Source organism: Talpa occidentalis, unplaced genomic scaffold, assembly GCF_014898055.3.
Source record: "Talpa occidentalis isolate TD23 unplaced genomic scaffold, MPIMG_talOcc4v2.1 talOcc4.11, whole genome shotgun sequence".
Classification (NCBI taxonomy): domain Eukaryota; kingdom Metazoa; phylum Chordata; class Mammalia; order Eulipotyphla; family Talpidae; genus Talpa; species Talpa occidentalis.
Window position 1 is genome coordinate 11409615 of NW_023601104.1, and position 18734 is coordinate 11428348.

At 51.9% G+C, this 18734-nt stretch overlaps 1 protein-coding gene and 1 long non-coding RNA gene across 4 annotated transcripts in view; one reads left to right on the plus strand and one right to left on the minus strand.

Moving 5' to 3' along the window:
- MAPKBP1 (mitogen-activated protein kinase binding protein 1) overlaps nucleotides 1-18734 on the plus strand; it is a 50065-nt gene that overhangs the window by 24692 nt on the left and 6639 nt on the right. For all 3 annotated transcript variants that reach the window (XM_037502277.2, XM_037502278.2, XM_037502276.2), the window contains 19 exons: nucleotides 9953-10015; nucleotides 10229-10286; nucleotides 10936-11106; nucleotides 11495-11632; nucleotides 11884-12066; nucleotides 12629-12789; nucleotides 13557-13746; nucleotides 14307-14453; nucleotides 14671-14846; nucleotides 15612-15703; nucleotides 15970-16095; nucleotides 16494-16564; nucleotides 16720-16841; nucleotides 17098-17173; nucleotides 17286-17397; nucleotides 17575-17638; nucleotides 17826-17960; nucleotides 18148-18284; nucleotides 18487-18542. In XM_037502277.2, coding sequence (XP_037358174.1) covers nucleotides 9953-10015; nucleotides 10229-10286; nucleotides 10936-11106; nucleotides 11495-11632; nucleotides 11884-12066; nucleotides 12629-12789; nucleotides 13557-13746; nucleotides 14307-14453; nucleotides 14671-14846; nucleotides 15612-15703; nucleotides 15970-16095; nucleotides 16494-16564; nucleotides 16720-16841; nucleotides 17098-17173; nucleotides 17286-17397; nucleotides 17575-17638; nucleotides 17826-17960; nucleotides 18148-18284; nucleotides 18487-18542 — 2278 coding nt within the window. The remainder of the gene's footprint in view (nucleotides 1-9952; nucleotides 10016-10228; nucleotides 10287-10935; nucleotides 11107-11494; nucleotides 11633-11883; nucleotides 12067-12628; nucleotides 12790-13556; nucleotides 13747-14306; nucleotides 14454-14670; nucleotides 14847-15611; nucleotides 15704-15969; nucleotides 16096-16493; nucleotides 16565-16719; nucleotides 16842-17097; nucleotides 17174-17285; nucleotides 17398-17574; nucleotides 17639-17825; nucleotides 17961-18147; nucleotides 18285-18486; nucleotides 18543-18734) is intronic.
- LOC119238523 (uncharacterized) lies at nucleotides 1446-7734 on the minus strand. Its single transcript, XR_005123597.2, has 3 exons — nucleotides 7566-7734; nucleotides 3946-4215; nucleotides 1446-3390 (listed from the first exon to the last, which is right to left on the minus strand). It is a non-coding gene; the product is annotated as an uncharacterized LOC119238523 (long non-coding RNA).

An 18734-nucleotide genomic window follows, 5' to 3' on the forward strand; every position in this document is an offset into this window, starting at 1 on the left:
TGCGGTGAGCAGGCTTTTCCTAGTGTCTTGTGGAAGATAGATCCAGGTTAATATTTTGGTGTTGTTGGATGTTGTCCTTATTGCCATCCTGCCCAGCTTCTTAGCCATCCACCGTGCCCACACATACAGAGTCACACTTATCTTACACACCACTCCTTACACCATCTTCAGTGTCTTCCTCCTAGTCATTAAAAAAAATACCTTTATTGATATTGAGGGCCTCCCCTGGTGGCGCAGCGGTTGAGCGCTGGGCTGCAAAGCTGCCCGCAGCCTCTGCAGCGCCGGGTCAATCCCCGGCCGCTGGCGAGGGTCCCACATGGCGCACAGACCTCTCCTGCCGCCCGCTGCTCCCCTCAGCAGTGTACTTCATCAGTCTGCCTGTTCTGTTCCCTGCTCTGGCTCTGGTGAATTCTCTCACCCTCCCGAGCTTCTGAGTGTACCCAGTGCTTGTATAAATAAATAAATAAATCTTTAAAAAAAAAATAGCTTTATTGATATGTAATTTGCATACCATACAATTTGCCCCTTTAAAATGGTGCAATTCAGGGCCTCCCCGGTGGCGCAATGGGTTGAGTTCAGCGCTGTGAAGCTGTCTGCAGCGTCTGCAGCATGGGTTTGATTCCTGGCCGGCCAGGGAGCTACCCACATGGCGCAGCAGACCTCTCCTGTCTCGCTCGCTACTCCCCTCAGCAGTGTATTTTGGTTGTCTGCCTGTTCTGCTCCCCACTCTGTCTCTGGTGAATCCTCTCACCCTCCCATACCTCTGGCCTGTACCCAAGCTCTTGTATAAAAATAAATCTTTTTTTTTTTTTTTTTTAAAAAACACTTTTTTTTTATTTTATTTATTTATTTATTTATTTTATTTTATTCTGGGTACAGTCAGAAGCGCAGGAGGGTGAGAGAATTCACCAGAGCCAGAGCGGAGAGCAGAACAGGCAGAGTGACAAAGTACACTGCTGAGGGGAGCAGCGGGCAGCAGGAGAGGTCTGCGCGCCATGTGGGACCCTCGCCGGGTGGCCGGGGATCGAACCGGCGCTGCAGAGGCCGCGGGCAGCTTCGCAGCCCAGCGCTCAACCGCTGCGCCACCAGGGGAGGCCCTAAAAATAAATAAATCTTTAAAAAAAAATAAAATGGTACAATTCAGTAGTTTTCATACATTCACAAAATTGTGCAGTCATCACCATAGTCCACTAAAGAATATTTTCACCCAGAAAGAAACCCCAGATCCAGTAGTAGTCCCTCTCCATTTCCCCCATGTTCTCCAGCCCTAGGCAACCATCTACTTTCTGTCTTTACAGTGTAACCTTTTCTGGACATTTCACATAAATAAATTCATGCAATCGTTGGCCTTTTGTGACCAGCTTTTTTCACTTAGAATTTTTTTTGCTTTACATTGTTCATTTTTGTATGGTATTTGATTTCTCTCCTCAGGTGTAGCCCCCATAATTCTGCCACCCCCACATCACCTGTGCACCATCACCATGGTCCCTTGTGCTCCTCCCTCCCCTGTTTTGACCCCTTACTCTCTCCCTCCCCTACTGGGTGCCTCGGATCTATGGTTTGCCTGCAAGTTTTGCCTTTTTCCTGACCCTTTGTTCAGTTTCCTTATATTCCCTCTATAAGTGAAACCTTCCGATATTTTTCTTTTACCTGCTGACTGACTTCACTTATTATAATCTCTTCCAGCCCCATCCACCTTAGCACAATGTTTTCAGGGCTCATCCATGTCACAGCAAGTATCAGTACTTCCTTCTTTTTTATGGCCAAATAATACTCCATTGTAATGGTAGATGAGTATACCATGTTTGTCTTCTCATCATTTGATGAGCATTTGGGTTGTTTCCACTTGTCACCAATTCTGAATAATCCTGCTGTGAACATTAGTCTACTCGAGTCACTTTAACAGCCATGGGGGCAAAGTGGCAGGCTGGGCTGGTACTTTTTCTTATGATGCCTTTTTACTCCTCCGCTCCTACAAATAAGTGTTTGTTTTTGTGGGTTTTTTTTGTGAGCCTCTTTTCCTTGCTGCTGGGTACAGGGCCTCAAAATGGGGTGGGCTCTGCTTCTCCTGCCACCAACATGGACGTGCCAAATTCCGTACTGTGATTTCCACAGCTACTCCTGTGTTTTTTGTACCAGATGCATGATTTTTTCTTTTTCTTTTTTTTTAGTTTTACCATCCATCAAAAAAGCTACCTTAATTTGTCAACAATTTATTTGCCTGGTACTTTATGAGTTATTTTATTTAATACTCATAGAAACCCTCTGAGGCTAGTAGTATTACCACCCCATGCTTTAGAGGAGGATAGTAAGATTCAAAGAGATTAATTGGTTTGCTCAAGGTTCTACCGCTAGTAAATGTTTATGTTGGGATTTTAAACCAAGTACGTTGACATCAGAGCTGCCCTTTCTCTGAAAATGGCATGGGGTAGGGGAACACCAGACTTTCTGCTTATTTTTAAAAGTTGCTTTTCCCTTAAGCTGTCTACTTGCCATTTGATTGAGAAGAGCCCAATTTATGGGCAGCTCCCTCTATGCCAGGGGAGACTTCTGTGGGATGATTGTCTCTCCTGAGTGGTCTTCTGGCTTTTAATGTCTGTGGTGGGGGTGCTATGGGGCCTGCACTGGATTTTCCCTGGAGAAGCTGAGCTGGTTGCCTTCTCCCCCCAGAAGCAACTTGATGAATGGTCTCTGTTGCTGGATGCCCTATGCAGCCTGCCTCAGGGGAATTCCACTCATGCCTGCCTCTGCCCGGGAAAGCCAAGTTCCTTCTTGTTGGAGGTGGGGCTGGGCTGGATGCAGAATGGGTAGAAAAGGGCCTTGGGTGCTGCTCTGTGTGTGCTAAGCCCAGTGTGCCTACCTTGGGCAGTGTGGAGCTCTGTTCCCTTCTCATCCCCACACCCCACCCCTCTTTGGCCTCAGGCCTGGCGCCTTTAAGGGTGTGTGCTTCTGTTTATTGGCAGTTCCCAACCTGGCGCGTGTGCTGGGAGTCATTATCCTTCCAGGTGGTAGATGGAGGCCTCCTGCTGTTGACCTAGCAGCCTGTGCTTGGCTTGGGTCAGCCCTGGGCAGTGCCCTGATGTACTCTCTGACCTTTTGATTTTCTAGGACTTCAGTTCTTTCTTAGTAAATGACCCCTTTGCAAATGCTTTAGTTTTGTTCTCCTAGAACTTCCTAAAGTGTGTGGGGGTGGGGTGGTAGGGAGTGGGGAGGGGTAGGGAGTGGGGGGTGGGCGATGAGCGGGAAGGTGAGGTCTGGGCCCCACCAAAGTCTGTAGGAGCAAAGCGGTCTCTTTCCCTCTCCCTTCCTATCTGGTGATCCTAACCCCACCCCCCACCCACGGTCTCTTGTTCCTATTGCTCTTGTTGCTCTAGGAGAAGCTCAGGTATCCTAGAAACAAGAAGAGAAACAAAGCTTAGAAAATTCTCCCAGAGGCCTAGAGGCAAATATCAAACCAAAACAAACTTTTCTGAAAGGAAATGAAACAGCTCAGGGCAGGGTGGGGTGGAGGGACGGGGGGTGTGTCAGGCAGAGGTCTGAAGTCTGTGGGCAGAGACCCCTCAGTTTTAGTGGCTCATGAATCTTCTCCAGAGTCCTCCCTTTGCTGTAGCTTTCCCCACAGGAAGTCTACTCCCCACCTGTCATACAGCAAGCCCTCTGCCCTGGGATGCCAGGCTGGTCCCCAGACACCCTCTTTGAAGGACTTAGTTTAGTTCAACACCCACGGTTGCCTCGGACCCCTTCTTTATTTTAGCTGGCTTGGTGGAGGGTTCAGGGGCTTTAGAGCCCAGCACAGCCGCTGTTGCCAGTGTGGGGCCTGTCAGCTGTGACAGTAGGTTTCTCTTGACCCATAGCCCTGAAGTACAGGGTGGGGACTGGGGGAGTGCTCTGGGCACAGTGCTCATTGCCCCCTGGAGTAGGCGTTGTCCTGGAAAGGAGACTTACCTGTCCAGCAGCCATGGGGCCTCTTGGTTGTTTCCTGTAGGAAGGAGGAGATGACCCCAGCTCTCCTGAGAAGACCATTTCGTCAGCCCATGTTAGAGTTTGTGCTGTCGCCCGCAGCGCCAAAGCACGTGGACAGGTGTGAAGCCAGACTTTCCTGAACTGTGTTTCGCTGAGCTGAAGGAGCACAGAGCTGCCTTTTTACTCCGTGTGGCAAGCCTTGCGTGGGGGTTGCCTGGGAGTATGTGGGGGCCGTGGTGAGACCAGGTGGACCTGAGAGAAAGAGGATGCTGGGACTCACTGCCCTGATAGGCATGAATTGTGTCGGGACACTGCGCTCGTCAGTCCCCTTGCCTGCTTTTCTCCTGCGTTTCCTGCCCGTCTCACACCTGAAACCAGCGTCCCTTAGTTCTTCCCCAGTTTGTCCATATATTCATTCATCTGTTCAGATACTTGTTGAGAACATGCTCTGGGCCAGGCCCCGTTCCAGGTGCCGGGGATACAGCAGTGAATAAAACACACAGGCTCACTGCTTTGGTGGGGTTTAGGCTCAAGAAGGGCGAGCAGACACCGGCATGTACAAAGACTATATGGGAGGGTAGTCAGTGTCTGAAGAAAATTAAAGCTGGCGAAGGCAAGGAGAGTGGGTGAGTAACTGCGAGCAAGGGTGAGGCTGCCTCACGACTGGGCTGTCAAGACTCAGTGAGAAGTAACGTGTGAGCTATCTTGAAAGAGAAATCTGACATCAGAGATCTGACGTGAGAAGATCTGACATTAAAGTGTTCCAGGGGGGGAGACCTCAAGTCCAAAGGTCCCCAGGAAAGGAGCAGTCAGCTGGAGCTAAATAGCCGGCCCTGGGGGCTCCGCTGGAATGATTGAGACGGTGCTCAGACACTGCCATTTTGACTGACGTACAAGTCTTGAAACTCACGGCGGTCCATCTTTTGTCTGGAAGGGAATGTGCTTAGAGAGTCTGAGCAGAGAGAAGCATACGACCCTGGGGCCGTGTTATTCATTGCATTAGTAGGACCACATCTATTTCATGCTTTTGGCAAGTGGAAGGGGGGCTTATAAAGAAACAGAGATACCAGCGGTTTTCATGGCCTGGCCTGGTCACTGAGTTGGAAAGCGTTGTACTCCACATATCCTAGGGAATTATAACCAAGGGTGCCCTGGGAAATACTCTGCACTCATTATCTTGGGGTAATTAAAGCTATACAATTTCTGCTTTGGGAGTGAGTCTGGGCAGTTTGCAGTTCCACACCTGGATGAGGACCCTAATGCGTCACATCCCGCATGTGACGGGATACCAGAGTTGCTTGGAATTTCAGCTGCAGTTGCTCGCCCCCATAGCCCTTTGCTCACTACTGGTGCACCCGAGTGGCCTTCAAGAAGCTTAGGCGCACCATGCTGGTTACTTTGCATGGTATCTTCTTCGAGTCTCCTAAAGTTTATATGAGGTAGATTGTTATTCCTATTTTACAGATGAAGAAACTGAGGTTCAGAGGAGTAAAGGAATATGCCCCAGATCACACAGTATATTGGCAGACAGGTCGGCCTGACTCTATTTTTCTTGTTTTTTTTATCATCACACTGCCCTAATATGTTAGTGAAGCCTGTGGGCCTGAGGTAGGAGAGAATGGTGACTGCCCCAGGGGTCTGTTTCACAGGTTTGCTACCCAGGAGCTTCCTGGGCAGTCTGGGCTTTCAGATCTGGTAGTTAGGGACTTAAAGATTTGTTTACCCATTCACAAATATTTACTGAGGATCTCTCTTCAGCCCCTGTGAACAGCACAGCAAACAAGACAAAGAGGCCTCCTTCACAAAGCTGGTAATCTAGTGGTGGAGATAGACCCCCCTCTCGCACAAAGAAGTAAATTTTATAGAATATTACAAGTTGATGTGTGCTTTGGAAAAAGTGTAAGTAACAAGCGGTGAAAGGGATCTAGGGACTGTGGGGTCATAATGTTAAATGGGGCTAGCAGGTGACATTTGAGCACATTGAGGACTTTGTTGTGCCTCCGTGAGTCACCTTTCTCATGCTGCCTGGTCTGAAAGAAGGAATTCGAGGCTGCAAGATCTCTCCTTGGACTTTCTGTGGCCCGCTCTGTCTCTGTGCTACTCCAAGGTTCATTTATGTCTGCCTTCTGGAAGATAGAGAGCTGTCAGAGTCAGATCCTGTGGGAATCCTGGGCTCTTTGTGGTAGCAGGCCCGGACCTGCCCTGGGCAGGGGGCTGTAGGGACCTTGGCCCTGCATGGTTCAGAGTAAGTCCTGGGCAAGGGGCCCAGCCTCTGGTACTCCGCCATGTGACTCCCGGGTGGAGGCCCTGAGGAACTGAGGCCTCTCTGTCTCCTTGTGAGAAAAGCAGTCGTTCTGCACCTGCACCCTGGGGTTCTGAATGTCGGGCCTCAGCCCAGCTCTTGTTATGTTGGGGATTTCAGCCAGCACTGCTGAAGGGCCCACGTGAAGATGACTGCCTGCTGTGCTGGGCAGGGTCAAGGGATGTGGCGGCCCAGGGCCAAGGATTGATGCAAACTGCGCCCCACCCACCTCTCCCTAGCCAACTGAGGAGCTTGCTCAAAAGGCAGCGAAGACTGAGGAGGCCTCCCCCTCAATGTTTTTGAGATTCTCTTGGGAGGACTCAACAAACTAGGCATAAGTGGGACCTTGACCATCTTTGCCAAGTTCTGCCCTTCTTCCTTGTATGTACTGTTGGGCCCACAAGTGGAGCTGTGACTGTGGGTTGGCCCATTTCTCTTTCTCTGTGTTGGAAGGTTTCCAAATTTGGATAATTAGACGAAAAATTTCAGCTTAAGGGTGATTCTCTCCTTAGCACAGATCTTCCATTCCACACCTAAGAATTTCCCAGTCAGATGGGGGTATGTGTGGAGGGGCCTGGGGGTGTTAGGGAAGGGCTGGGTTACCTTGTAGCCAGTTATCTTTGTATTATTGCATGTTTACAAAAGGATGTACCTACACACACTCACGCAGCTTTCCCTCTCCCGCTGTGGACTCACACTGAGGGGAAGGAGGAGACAAAAGCTGTGGCCCGGCAAGATTCAGAATTTGTGTGTTGTGACCCTTGGAAGGTGGGTCTGTGCACTGCCCCTTAAAGGTCCTGATGCTGCTTTATGATGAGGGTTTAAAGGAAAACTCAAAAACTTAGCCCAGAGCCCTTATCACCTACTTTCTCTGGATTTGGCCTGTGGCCGGCTGGAATACGCGTCAAGTCAGTTCACGTCAGATCAGCTCTCAGCTTGAAGGTCTTTGCATGGTTTATCAGTAGCCGATCAGAAAGCTGGGGGTCTGTCACCTCTCAGACTAGCAGCCTTTGCTAGAGAGATGAGCCCTCAGAGGTTCTCCTCAGCAGGTCGGCACAGATAGCAAGAAGGTTCAGAAACAGCCTGAAAACCTGCTGGACCTGGAGGGCAGCAGTTCTGGGGTATCTTCTTGATACACTGAAAAAGTATTAAAATCTCAATGTCTAAATCTATGAACTTTGAACCCTATAGCTGTTATCGTTCTTACATATCTTGGTTTCATTTCCAAAAATTCTGTAGCCCACATTCATTTCCCCTCAAAATGCCTCAAGCTTCTCTCCCACTCCTCAGAGGTGCCTACCTGACGCCTCGCACGTGAGGCCAGTGTGCTTCCTGTGCCTCCCGCCTCTCTTCAGCGTCAGTGTTCTCTTTAGTCACTCCGCTTCACTCTGCTCTGCTTAGAGTACTACTTCTGAAACCCTGACTCTGTTTTGCTCCAGCTGAGTGACCCTGAGCGGATTGCCTCACCGCTCTGAACCAGCGTCACAAGGTTGGGGCAAGGATTAGCCAAGACCAGACATCTGAGGTGCTTAGCGGGGTGCCTGCTAAACCGAAAGCACTTGATAAATGGTAATTTATTTTTGGGCACCACCCTGTGAGGAGCAGTAGACCAGTTACTGAAGAAACGTGTAGGGTTCACTGAAAACTCTTGTGCGGTGCTTTCTAACATACACAGCAGATGTCACTTCTGTTACCTTTCCAAGCGGCTGTGCTGCTGCCCTAGATTCTTGAGATAGCTTCTCCCTCAACATTTCCCCCTTGCTACCTTCCAAGCTTGTCTCCTAAGTGAACCAAGACACAGATACTTTCTTCCCTCGAGCCTATCCTAGCTCTATTTTTTTGGTTGCCCCCCTCCAGAACAATAGGACTCACCTTCTAATAAGACTCGTCTCAGCTCTTCCAAAGGAGAAGCCTGACTCAGCCCGGAGCCCCTTGTTCCACACTGCCGGGACCCCTTTCAGCTCCCTTGCTGTGCTCCAGGAGTAGTTGTATTAAGATTCGCTCTTCGACTCCTACTGTGTCTCAAAAAAGATCATTTAATCTTCACAGAAGTTGTTTGCTAGATCCGAGTGTCTCCTTTTTTCCTGGAAACAGGCTTGTGTTTAACCTGGGGTCACAGAGCTTTACACGTCAGGATGAGGGCTCAAACCCTGGCCTCTGACTCCAGAGCCCACACTGTCCCCACTGGCCCACATTGCCTCTAGCGTCGCCTTCTGCAGAGACAGGTGGAAGCGCTGCAGTGGGGAGGAGAGCTGGGGGCTGCTGATGCCCCAGGGGACTGAGGGAGGTGTTCATCTAGTCAATAAATGGTTCCTGAACAACTGCAGAGGGCCAGACTCTGCTTGGCACTGGAAACAAGGCAGTGAGCAAAACCAGATTCAGTTTCCACTCTCATGGAATGCAGTCTAGTAGGAGAGACAATCACAAATAAATGTAAAATTGCATCCATGGTAAGTAACAAACGATTGATACACGGTGCTGTGAGAGCACATTCTGAAGCTGTTTGACCTGAAATCTGAAAGAGGACTAAGGATCAGCTAGCTGGAAAAGTAGGGAGGAATGTTCTAGATCAGGGAAATGCCTCCAGCTCCCGCGAAGGCCCTGTAGTGGGAAGAGCATAGCAAGTTAAAGGGAGTGAGGTATGTGGTGCGAGCATGGTGCCGGCGAGGCTGGGGAACGGGCTGGGCCATTAGCAGCGCGTGCTCTCCTTTGCTTCATGTTTCTAGCAAATAGTGGGGTTCATTTATGGGAACTGCATGGGTTTCCCACTAAACAAGGCTGGATCTGGGCGATGTGGCCCCCTGCTCATTCTCTCCACACCCACCTTTATCTGGTGTAATAGACGCCACCCTTGATCTTGTCAGCTCGGGGCATGCTGATGAAGCAGTGAGGCAGAAGGGGCAGCGGGCCCGGGCCTGCTGACAGCTAAGAGCCCGAGGAGAGCACTACCCGGCTGTGGCTCCTGGCTTCTTGCCTCTGACTCCTACCACCTGGCTTCCCCTCTGGAGCTGCCTTGGGAAAGCCAGACAGCCTCTGATCTGTCAGCCTTGCTCCTGGCAGGAGTGCGTGCTCCCCCTGGCACCTCGGGCAGAGTCTGGTTGTCTTCTGGCAGCCTCGGGCTCCCTAGGGCTGGGGCTTCTCAGGGCTGCGCTCGGGAGCGCCGAAGCACTGAACAGGCTTCCCCAGGCCCTCCCAGGCTCTCCTGCCTCTCCGCCTTGTCTTATGTCTTACGGAGTCTCCTTGCAGTCTGGCCTTCTGTCTCCCACACCCGTCCTTGGAGCACAAGTGCTTGACACGTGCCACGAGCCTGTGAAGTACCTGTGGCCTGCTTTGCCCAAATTATGTGTATTCTTCCTTCCTGCACCCCCTCCCAGGCTACGTGTGGGAGTCGTAGGGAGGTGTCTGTCCCTGCGGCCCTTTGTGGGTATAAACAGAGATGGTGCTGGCATTTAGAGAGCTGCTGGGGATAGGCTGCCAGAGGAGAGCTCTGTCACCCTCACAGGGCTGTAGAGAAAGAAAGCAAGAGGAACAGGTAGCTAGGAGAAGGCAGTTGCCCTCAGTCATTAGTGGAGCCCCTCTGGCTAGATCCAGCTCTCTCTGTCAGGTGACCAGAGTTCCCAGGTGTCCTGGGAGCTCCTGAGGGAGCTGCGTTTGGTGGTAAGTCTGTTGTCTCACTTGTCTCCACAGGTGTGTGGTTGTGCTCTTCAATCCTCGGAAACACAAACAGCACCACATCCTCAACAGTTCCAGGTAAATGGGTCTGGGCCCTCAGGGTGCACCTCTTTCTCCTGGAAGCTGTGAGAAGGGCTCTGTCTGGGGCCTCTATGGCTCTGGGGACTGGACCTGGTTGGGCCAGACAGGGAAATGCCACATGTGCCATTGTTGTCTGCTGGTCTTACTTTTGAGGGGACTGCAAGGGAGACTGGCTTAGGCCAGGCTCTGAGCTGGCCCCATCTCTTGCAGGAAAACCATCACTGCCCTTGCCTTCTCCCCTGATGGCAAGTACTTGGTCACTGGAGAGGTGAGTGAAGAGGTTCAGGGGCCTGCCTAAGCAGAGAACCATAATCAGGCCTAGTTAGGGCTGCTGCCACTTGGCTTCCTGGTTTTTGCTTACCTTGAAACAGTGGCTCTTAAGCTTTAATGTGCACCAGAATCACTTGAAGGGCTTGTTAACATGCATATTGCTGGTTCTGGTTCTATAGGTCTGGGGTGGGAAAATTTGCATTTCTTACAAGTTCCCTGATCTGGCTGATTCCACTGGTTTGGGAAGCGGTGTGGAAAAAGGAGTGCCTGACATCTCCCTTATCCCTGGAGGCCCCCTGCTGGACACACGAGGAACTCTGCCGCCTCTCAGTGTCGCTGCCCTGGCAGTAGGGGCAGGAATAGGCCTGAGTAAGAGTGGTTCTCAACCCTAGCTGTCATCAGCACCACTCAAGGAGCTTTCAAAAAGCTCAGCGGTACAGACTTTCACCCTGAGATAGTGAACCAAATCTGGGGCTATTTGCCCTTGATGATCTTTGTCATATTTCTTCTGCCCTCTACTCTGGACTTTTGGCCAGGGGGTCATTAGAGAGCTTGTATCCAACAGTCGGGGAGGTGATGGTCCCAACTCTGACAGGCTGGAGGATACTGTGCTCTTGCCCTCACTTCCAGTTCTTGTTTCCCTGCAGAGCGGGCACATGCCTGCCGTGCGGGTTTGGGACGTGGCTGAGCATAGCCAGGTGGCAGAGCTGCAGGAGCATAAGTATGGTGTGGCTTGTGTGGCCTTCTCCCCGAGCGCTAAGTACATTGTTTCTGTGGGCTACCAGCATGACATGATCGTCAACGTCTGGGCCTGGAAGGTGAGTGGGCTGGGTGCGCTGGCCTGACAGCCTCAGGGGGCCCAAGGGCCGGTTGGGGATCCAGGAAGCTACTGATCTGAACCCTTTTACTCTGCTGATCTCAGTTCTTTCTAGAAAATGATCTGAAGCAGAAAAGAGCAAATGGCCAAACATGTTGGTAGACAGAGACTAAATTTATGCCTTCTAGGACCACCAGAGGAAACAAGTCTCTTCAACTCCTCTAGGAATTCCCCCCCCCCCCCACACACACCTTTTTCTGGCTAGTAAATCCTAGAAAGAAGTTTTGTCTGGTGCAAATCCTGTCTAACCCTCCTCTACCCTCTGAGTCTTTTTCTTCTGCCTCAAAGAGACAGAACCTTTTTGATTCTTCCTGTGTCTTTCCTTCTAGAAAAACATTGTGGTGGCCTCCAATAAGGTGTCTAGTCGAGTGACAGCAGTGTCCTTCTCTGAAGATTGCAGCTACTTTGTCACGGCGGGCAACCGACATATCAAATTCTGGTACCTCGATGACAGTAAGACCTCAAAGGTGAGATGCTGAGGCTGGAAATGGACACCAGGGCCAGGAGGGGCTCAGCCCACCCTATGAGAGCCTGCTTGCTGTGGCCCCTCTCAGCTTGCTCAACAGCCATACAGAAGTTCTGGAGGAGCTGGAGGAGCCAGATGCTCTCTGGGCTGAGGAGTGGTCTCACAGGGCAGGAGGGCTTGCTGCTTCTCCTCCCTCTCCCCACGGCAAGCTCTGGGGGGAATGGGTGGATGACGAGGGTTGTGTCTCCACAGGTGAATGCCACTGTGCCCCTGCTGGGCCGCTCAGGGCTGCTGGGCGAGCTGCGAAACAACCTTTTCACTGATGTGGCCTGTGGCCGGGGGAAGAAGGCAGACAGCACCTTCTGCATCACATCCTCGGGGCTCCTGTGCGAGTTCAGTGATCGGAGGCTGTTGGATAAGTGGGTGGAACTGAGAGTAAGTGCTTCTGCCCTGCGGGGAGGGGCTGCCGTGTCTCAGTTCAGGGGAGAACAGATACATGTGGCTCCACACCAGGGGCCAGGGCCTCTGTGCATGAGGGACCCCAGGAGAGAGAGGCTTGGGGGAGCCAAAGCTTGGTCAGTTCTAGCCCGTGGACAGTGATTCAGCTGCCTCCTCTCTGCTCTCATTTTCTGCCTTTCTCTCCCTTGCTTTCCTCTTCTGCTCAGAACACAGACAGCTTCACAGTAAGTGGTGCCTGGACTCTCTTTCTCATGCTGTTTCTTTTCCTTTGCTGCTGGGCTTTGTCCACTTTGCCAAGACCTCTGGTGCCTTGGAAGGGCCCCTGGCTCCCATCCCCCAACTGCATGTGGCTTGGGCCCTCTGGCCACCTGCTGCTGGAGGGAGGGGCGTCTCTAGGTGACAGCTGAGGAGCTCTGACCAGAGCAGCTGGGTTGCTTTTCCCTCACCCCTGCCTTGGCTGTTCTTTACTCCTGGCAGGTGACTGGTGAGGAAGGCTTGGGCAGAAGTCCCTTGCTGACCCGGGGCCCTTTCCTTGCAGACCACCGTGGCCCACTGTATTTCTGTAAGCCAAGACTACATCTTCTGTGGCTGTGCTGATGGCACCGTGCGCCTCTTCAACCCCTCTAACCTGCACTTCCTCAGCACTCTGCCCCGGCCCCACGCCCTGGGGACGGACATTGCCAGCATCACTGAGGCCAGGTGAGCTACGACCCCGGCTTCCTTTCAGAGCCTTCCCTGGCTCTGCTTCAGGAAACGAGGCAAATTGATGCTCCAGCGATTCCCTCCATAGAGAAGCAGGTGTGTGTCTCTTGGCAGTTGTTACAACTAAGGAGACCCAGAACTGTGAAGAACCAGGGAGTGTCCCAGTAAATGGTGTCAGGAGGGGCTTATTTTAAGATTTGGACTCGCATTATATGAATTTAGGAATGGTCCGAGAGATTAAAGTGTAGCTCTGGTTGGATGCTGTCAGGAAGTGGGGGCGATTCTACAGTTGGACATCTTAATTTTATTTAAGGGTGGAAGGAAATGTATGGGGCTAGAACGACAATTGGTAAAGAAGCAGCAGTCAACCGCGATAGCGGGGAAAGGGTGTTCGGTCATCTTTGTGGTTTGTGCAGTGATCTTACATCTACTTGTGCTCAGGCATGATGACAGCGTTGTCTTGTTTTTGTTTTGCTCTGCTTCTGCAGTTACCTTGCCTGACATTGGTGTTCTGTGGCAGTGTTAGTCTTCATTGCCCAGTGTCAGACACGAGGCCTAGCAGCTAGTGCCAGGCCAGCTGCCAGGGTCTGCCTCCTTTTTTTTTTTCTTTTCCAAGCAACTGGTTCTAAACCCACTGGTTTGGAGAGGACCCCCCCCGTGCCCTACTCCTTCCTCTTCCTTTGTGGGTTGGCTGCTTTTTTTATTCCTTCCAATCCATTATTTCATCAGCTCCTCACCAGTTTGTCCTCTTCTCTTCCCCACAGTCGCCTCTTCTCGGGAGCGGCCAACGCTAGGTACCCAGACACCATCGCCTTGACTTTTGATCCCACGAATCAGTGGCTGTCTTGTGTATACAATGACCACAGCATTTATGTGTGGGATGTAAGGGACCCCAAGAAAGTGGGCAAGGTGTACTCGGCTCTGTATCATTCCTCCTGCGTCTGGAGTGTGGAGGTATGTGGATGGGGCTGGCTGGAGGTTGACCACGTTTTCTGGGATACCGTTGTGAGCATGGATAGTGAAGACCCCCCAGGTAGAATATTCTGTTCTGCTGCCTCTTTGTTTCGCCAACAATAGCCCCATGTATCTGCCCATCCTCAGATGGCTCCTAAGGATTGAGCTTGAAGGTTAATAAGAATATATCTCAGGTTTCTTCCAGTGTACCCTCTCTGTTCTTAACCTTGCTTCATCCTGGACTGGGTAATCTTGGGCGAGTTATGGGAACTTGACTGAGCCTTAGTTTCCTCAACTGTCAAGTGATGTGCCAGTTCATTCAGTTGTTCTAAGGATTAAATAATCTAAACAGGAGACATGCCTGGCACATAGTGCGTGCTTGGCTGATGGGCTCTCTGGTGGTAACGGTGAAGGGAAGCTAATAGTTATGGCTTGTTTACTCTGAGACAGACACTGGGCTATGCCTTAGCCTGCATAATCTCCTCCTCTTCCCTCTCCTTGGGTGGGCAAGGGACTGCTCCCTAATTAGAATTCTGACTTTGTCTCTTCTGTCCCTGCAGGTCTACCCTGAAGTGAAGGACAGTAACCAGGCCTGCCTGCCCCCCAGTTCCTTTATCACCTGTTCCTCGGACAACACCATCCGCCTCTGGAACACAGAGAGCTCCGGGGTACATGGCTCCACCCTGCACCGAAACATACTAAGCAATGTGAGCCCTGAAACCTTAGGCCCCCACCCCACACTTAGTATCCCCATCCCCTTAGCCTTCACTCCTCCTTCTCAGGCGCTGGGTTCCCAAACCTTGGTCTTCCATTTGGCTGGGCTCTCTGAACCAGGGTTTATCTCGTCCAGCATTTCTCTGCCCTTGGCAGCTGTACTGGGTCAGGCCTGCCTTACCCACCTCTTCTCCTGACCTTCTCCACTAGGACCTCATTAAGATCATCTACGTAGATGGGAACACTCAGGCCCTGCTGGACACCGAGCTGCCTGGGGGAGACAAAGCTGATGGGTCCCTGATGGATCCCCGCGTGGGTATCCGCTCCATGTGTATCAGCCCCAATGGACAACATCTAGCTTCAGGAGACCGCATGGGCACACTTAGGTAATGCCAGGCCTGGAATGGGTGCTCACCACCCTTCGTGGTGCAGGCTGGGGGAGTTAGGTCCCAAGGACAGAGCTTTCGGAAGGTTTGTCTCAAAAAGATTTGGAAACAAGATATTCATTATATAAAAAGTTACTGTATAATAAACTCACAAGGCAGAAATCATCTTAACCAAGTGATCAAGTGTAACTTTCTGAGCGCGACATCACGAAGCCCGTACTAAGAGGAGATCACATTGTTTCTGCAGTATTTTTATCACAAATTTAAAAACTGAATCCGGTCATGAGAAAAACCAGATAAACTCAAATTGAGGTACATAGAGAGCAGAGTGTGCCTGGACTGACCTATAATCTTCAAAAGTGTCGAGTCACGAGAGATAAAAGACTAAAGGATTGTTAGAGACTACAGAAGACGAAGGGACAGTGACAACTGAATGCGGTTTGGATTCTAGTTAGGATCCTGGATCCAGAAAAAGGACGCTGGAGAACCGATGAAATTAAAATCGTCTTTAATCAGTGGTGTTGCCCTAATGCAGACTTCCTGGTTCTGGGCATTGAACTGTTGTTACATAAGATGCTAACATTGGGGAAAGCTGAGTAAGGGAAATATGAAAACTGTATTTATTGCAACTTAAAGTTCTATGCCTTAAAGTTCAAAAAGAAATTAAATAAAAAATTTAGGGGAGGCGATACAGCAGAGGAAGGCATGTGAGTCTCTCCTCTTGCAGACTGGCAGTGACCTCTTCCCTCCTCCTCCTCTTTGCAGGGTACACGAGCTGCAGTCTTTAGGTGAGATGCTAAAGGTGGAGGCCCATGACTCAGAAATTCTGTGCCTGGAGTACTCCAAGCCAGACACAGGTAAGGAGGGTGCCCGGTACATAGCCCAGAATGGCAGAGTTCCTCCAGGCCTCCTCCTGCCACTTACGTCTATCCTGCCTCTTGGGTGTGGAACTCAAAATCCTTTGAATTATTGGTGTCTTGTAAGTTAGAGGACAGCTGCCATCTCTTCTCTGTGTTCGCTTGTCTTAGGGCTATGGGAATCGGTTCCTTCAAATCTCCTTACCAAGCCCAGATAGGGGCCTGCTCTGGGCACATGTAGGCTGATGGAGTTCTTTCAACCACAGGTCTGAAGCTTCTAGCGTCAGCGAGCCGGGACCGACTGATCCACGTGCTGGATGCTGGACGAGAATATAGCCTGCAGCAGACGCTGGACGAGCACTCATCCTCCATTACTGCTGTCAAGTTTGCAGGTGGGGGTGGGGGCAGGGCAATTGAGGGCAATTGACACATCCTGTCACCTACCTCCAATCCCCTCCTCCCCCTGACCCTTGCCATGCTTTTCCATGAGAAGGCTCTGCCAGTCATGGGGGAGCGTTGGACAGCAGCTGGGAGGCCTGAAGTTGGTGGGAAGATGGGAAGATAGGTGGGCTGTAGGCTCTCAGTCCAGGAGTCTCAGTCCTGAGCCAACCGGATTGGCAGAGACAGGGGAGAAAGAAAAGCTTTGGTTTAGAGGGAAGCATCCTGATCTAATTGATTGTCCTGATCATGTAGAGTAGCTCCTGGGGGGAATTATGTAGGGAAGGCAGAGGAAAAGCAGGCCTCATTGTGGTGAGGGCAGTGGGAACAGCAAGGCCCCCCTCCTCCATAGCCAGCGACGGCCAAGTCCGCATGATCAGCTGTGGTGCAGACAAGAGCATCTACTTCCGCACTGCACAGAAGGTGAGGGTACTGGGAGTCCCTGAAGGGGGTGTGGGTGTGGGGTCTCTGCCATTCTCCTATCTTGAGGTTACAAGAGGTGAGCGGGGGTTGGGGGGCGCTCTCGCCCCTGGTGAAGCACTTGGGCATGGGGTCTGCCCACATGCTCCACCCCGCAGACTGGAGATGGAGTACAGTTTACACGGACACATCACGTGGTGAGGAAGACGACCCTCTATGACATGGACGTGGAGCCCAGCTGGAAGTACACGGCCATCGGCTGCCAGGACCGAAATATTCGGTAGGCGGCCCTTTCTCAGGCCATCCGACCACATTCTTCATGCCCAGGGGGGTCAGTTGTGGGCAGCTCAGTCCCCACACCTGCCTTGTTGTCTAGGACTTTGTAGTCCCCTTGAGCTCACAGCACGAGTACTGCCCTAGTGGGAGGAGCCCCTTTGATGTTGGGGAGTGGCTCCCAGAGAGCAGGGTACTGTGCCCCCCAGGTTATTCTTGATCGTGACCTCTCCTCTTGTGAATGTGAATGTGTTTCTTTATAGGATCTTTAACATCAGCAGTGGGAAGCAGAAAAAGCTGTTTAAAGGGTCACAGGGTGAGGACGGCACTCTTATTAAGGTAAGGCCCCAATAGGACGGGCACCAGGCCAGAGAGAGGAAGCAGAGGTGGGTCCTGGCTGGGCAGGCACTGTGCCTCCCGGCCTCTTGCAGCTGTGTGTCCCGCTTCACAGGTGCAGACAGACCCCTCGGGTATCTACATCGCCACCAGCTGTTCTGACAAGAACCTCTCCATTTTTGACTTCTCCTCAGGCGAATGTGTGGCCACCATGTTTGGCCACTCAGGTGAGTGTCACCCCAGAGTTCTACCCCTGGAACATCACTTTTTCTTCCTTTAGTTTCTTGGGACTCAGCAGAGCTGCCCTCTCCTGCCCTCCAGCCAACTGCCATCTCCACTGTTGGAACAGAAGCTTGGCTGGGAATTCAGGGTGGCTTATAGACCACCTTACTTGTTCTTCACAGAGATTGTCACTGGCATGAAGTTTAGCAATGACTGCAAGCATCTCATCTCTGTGTCAGGGGACAGGTGAGCACAGTCTAGCTTCCTGAAACACAGATTCTTCCCCTCCCTCCTCCCCTCTCTTCCCTTGAGGGGTATCTCTGGGAAGTAGGACTGAACAGGGATATTTCTTGGCTGGGCCTGACCTGGCATTCTAGGGTGCCACCCATAGTGCCTCTGTGCCCCTGTCTCACCCACCTCTGACTCTCCCCAGCTGCATATTTGTGTGGCGCCTGAGTTCTGAGATGACCATCAGCATGAGGCAGCGTCTGGCTGAGCTGCGCCAGCGTCAGCGAGGGGGCAAGCAGCAAGGACCATCCTCTCCCCAAAAAGCTACTGGACCCAGCCGGTGAGAACAGAGTACGGGCTGGTGGTGGGCGTGCCCACAGCTCCCTGTGCTCTCGTGGCTCCTCTGCGCTCGGCACCTGCCAGCCAGCCACTCTCTCCTGACACCTGCTTCTCACACAAAGACCCATGACAGTGGCCTCTTCCCCACTGAGCACCCTCTCCCCCGACTTTTCTTGTCTTGGACTCAGGCACGAGGCCCCTTCGGTGCTCTGTCCTGGACCTGCTCTCTCATCAGACAGTGACAAGGAAGGAGAAGATGAGGGTACTGAAGAGGAGGAACTGCCAGCCCTGCCCGTCCTTGCCAAGGGTACCAAGAAAGAGCCAGGTTTGTGGAAGTCTGGTGTGGAGCCGGATAGGTGCCGGTTGGTGTAGTGGCTAGATATGCCCTTTCTGGGACGGGGTGACAGCAGTGTGAGCAGAGGAAACCCAAGCATCATTGTGGCCACCCAGGTTGTGGGCTGGGATGGGATCAGGGCTCCCGGGTGGTGGGCAGGGGACGCTGTCTCTGACTTCCTGTCTCTGTCTAGCCACCATGCCCAGCCCAGCCCTGCCCCGAAGCCTGTCCCACTGGGAGATGAGTCGGGTGAGTCACTTTGGTTAAAATGCCCTTCCGAGGTTAAGAGGTGAAGGAAGGTGAAAGCAGGGCTCTCTGGTATCGGTGAAGCCTTTGGGTGCGGGGTCTGCCCACGCGCTGCATCTCTGGCGTCCTTGGAAACACCTGTGTCGGGAGTTTGTGTGGGCAGCTGAACTGGTCCCAGCGTAGGAATGACAGGGC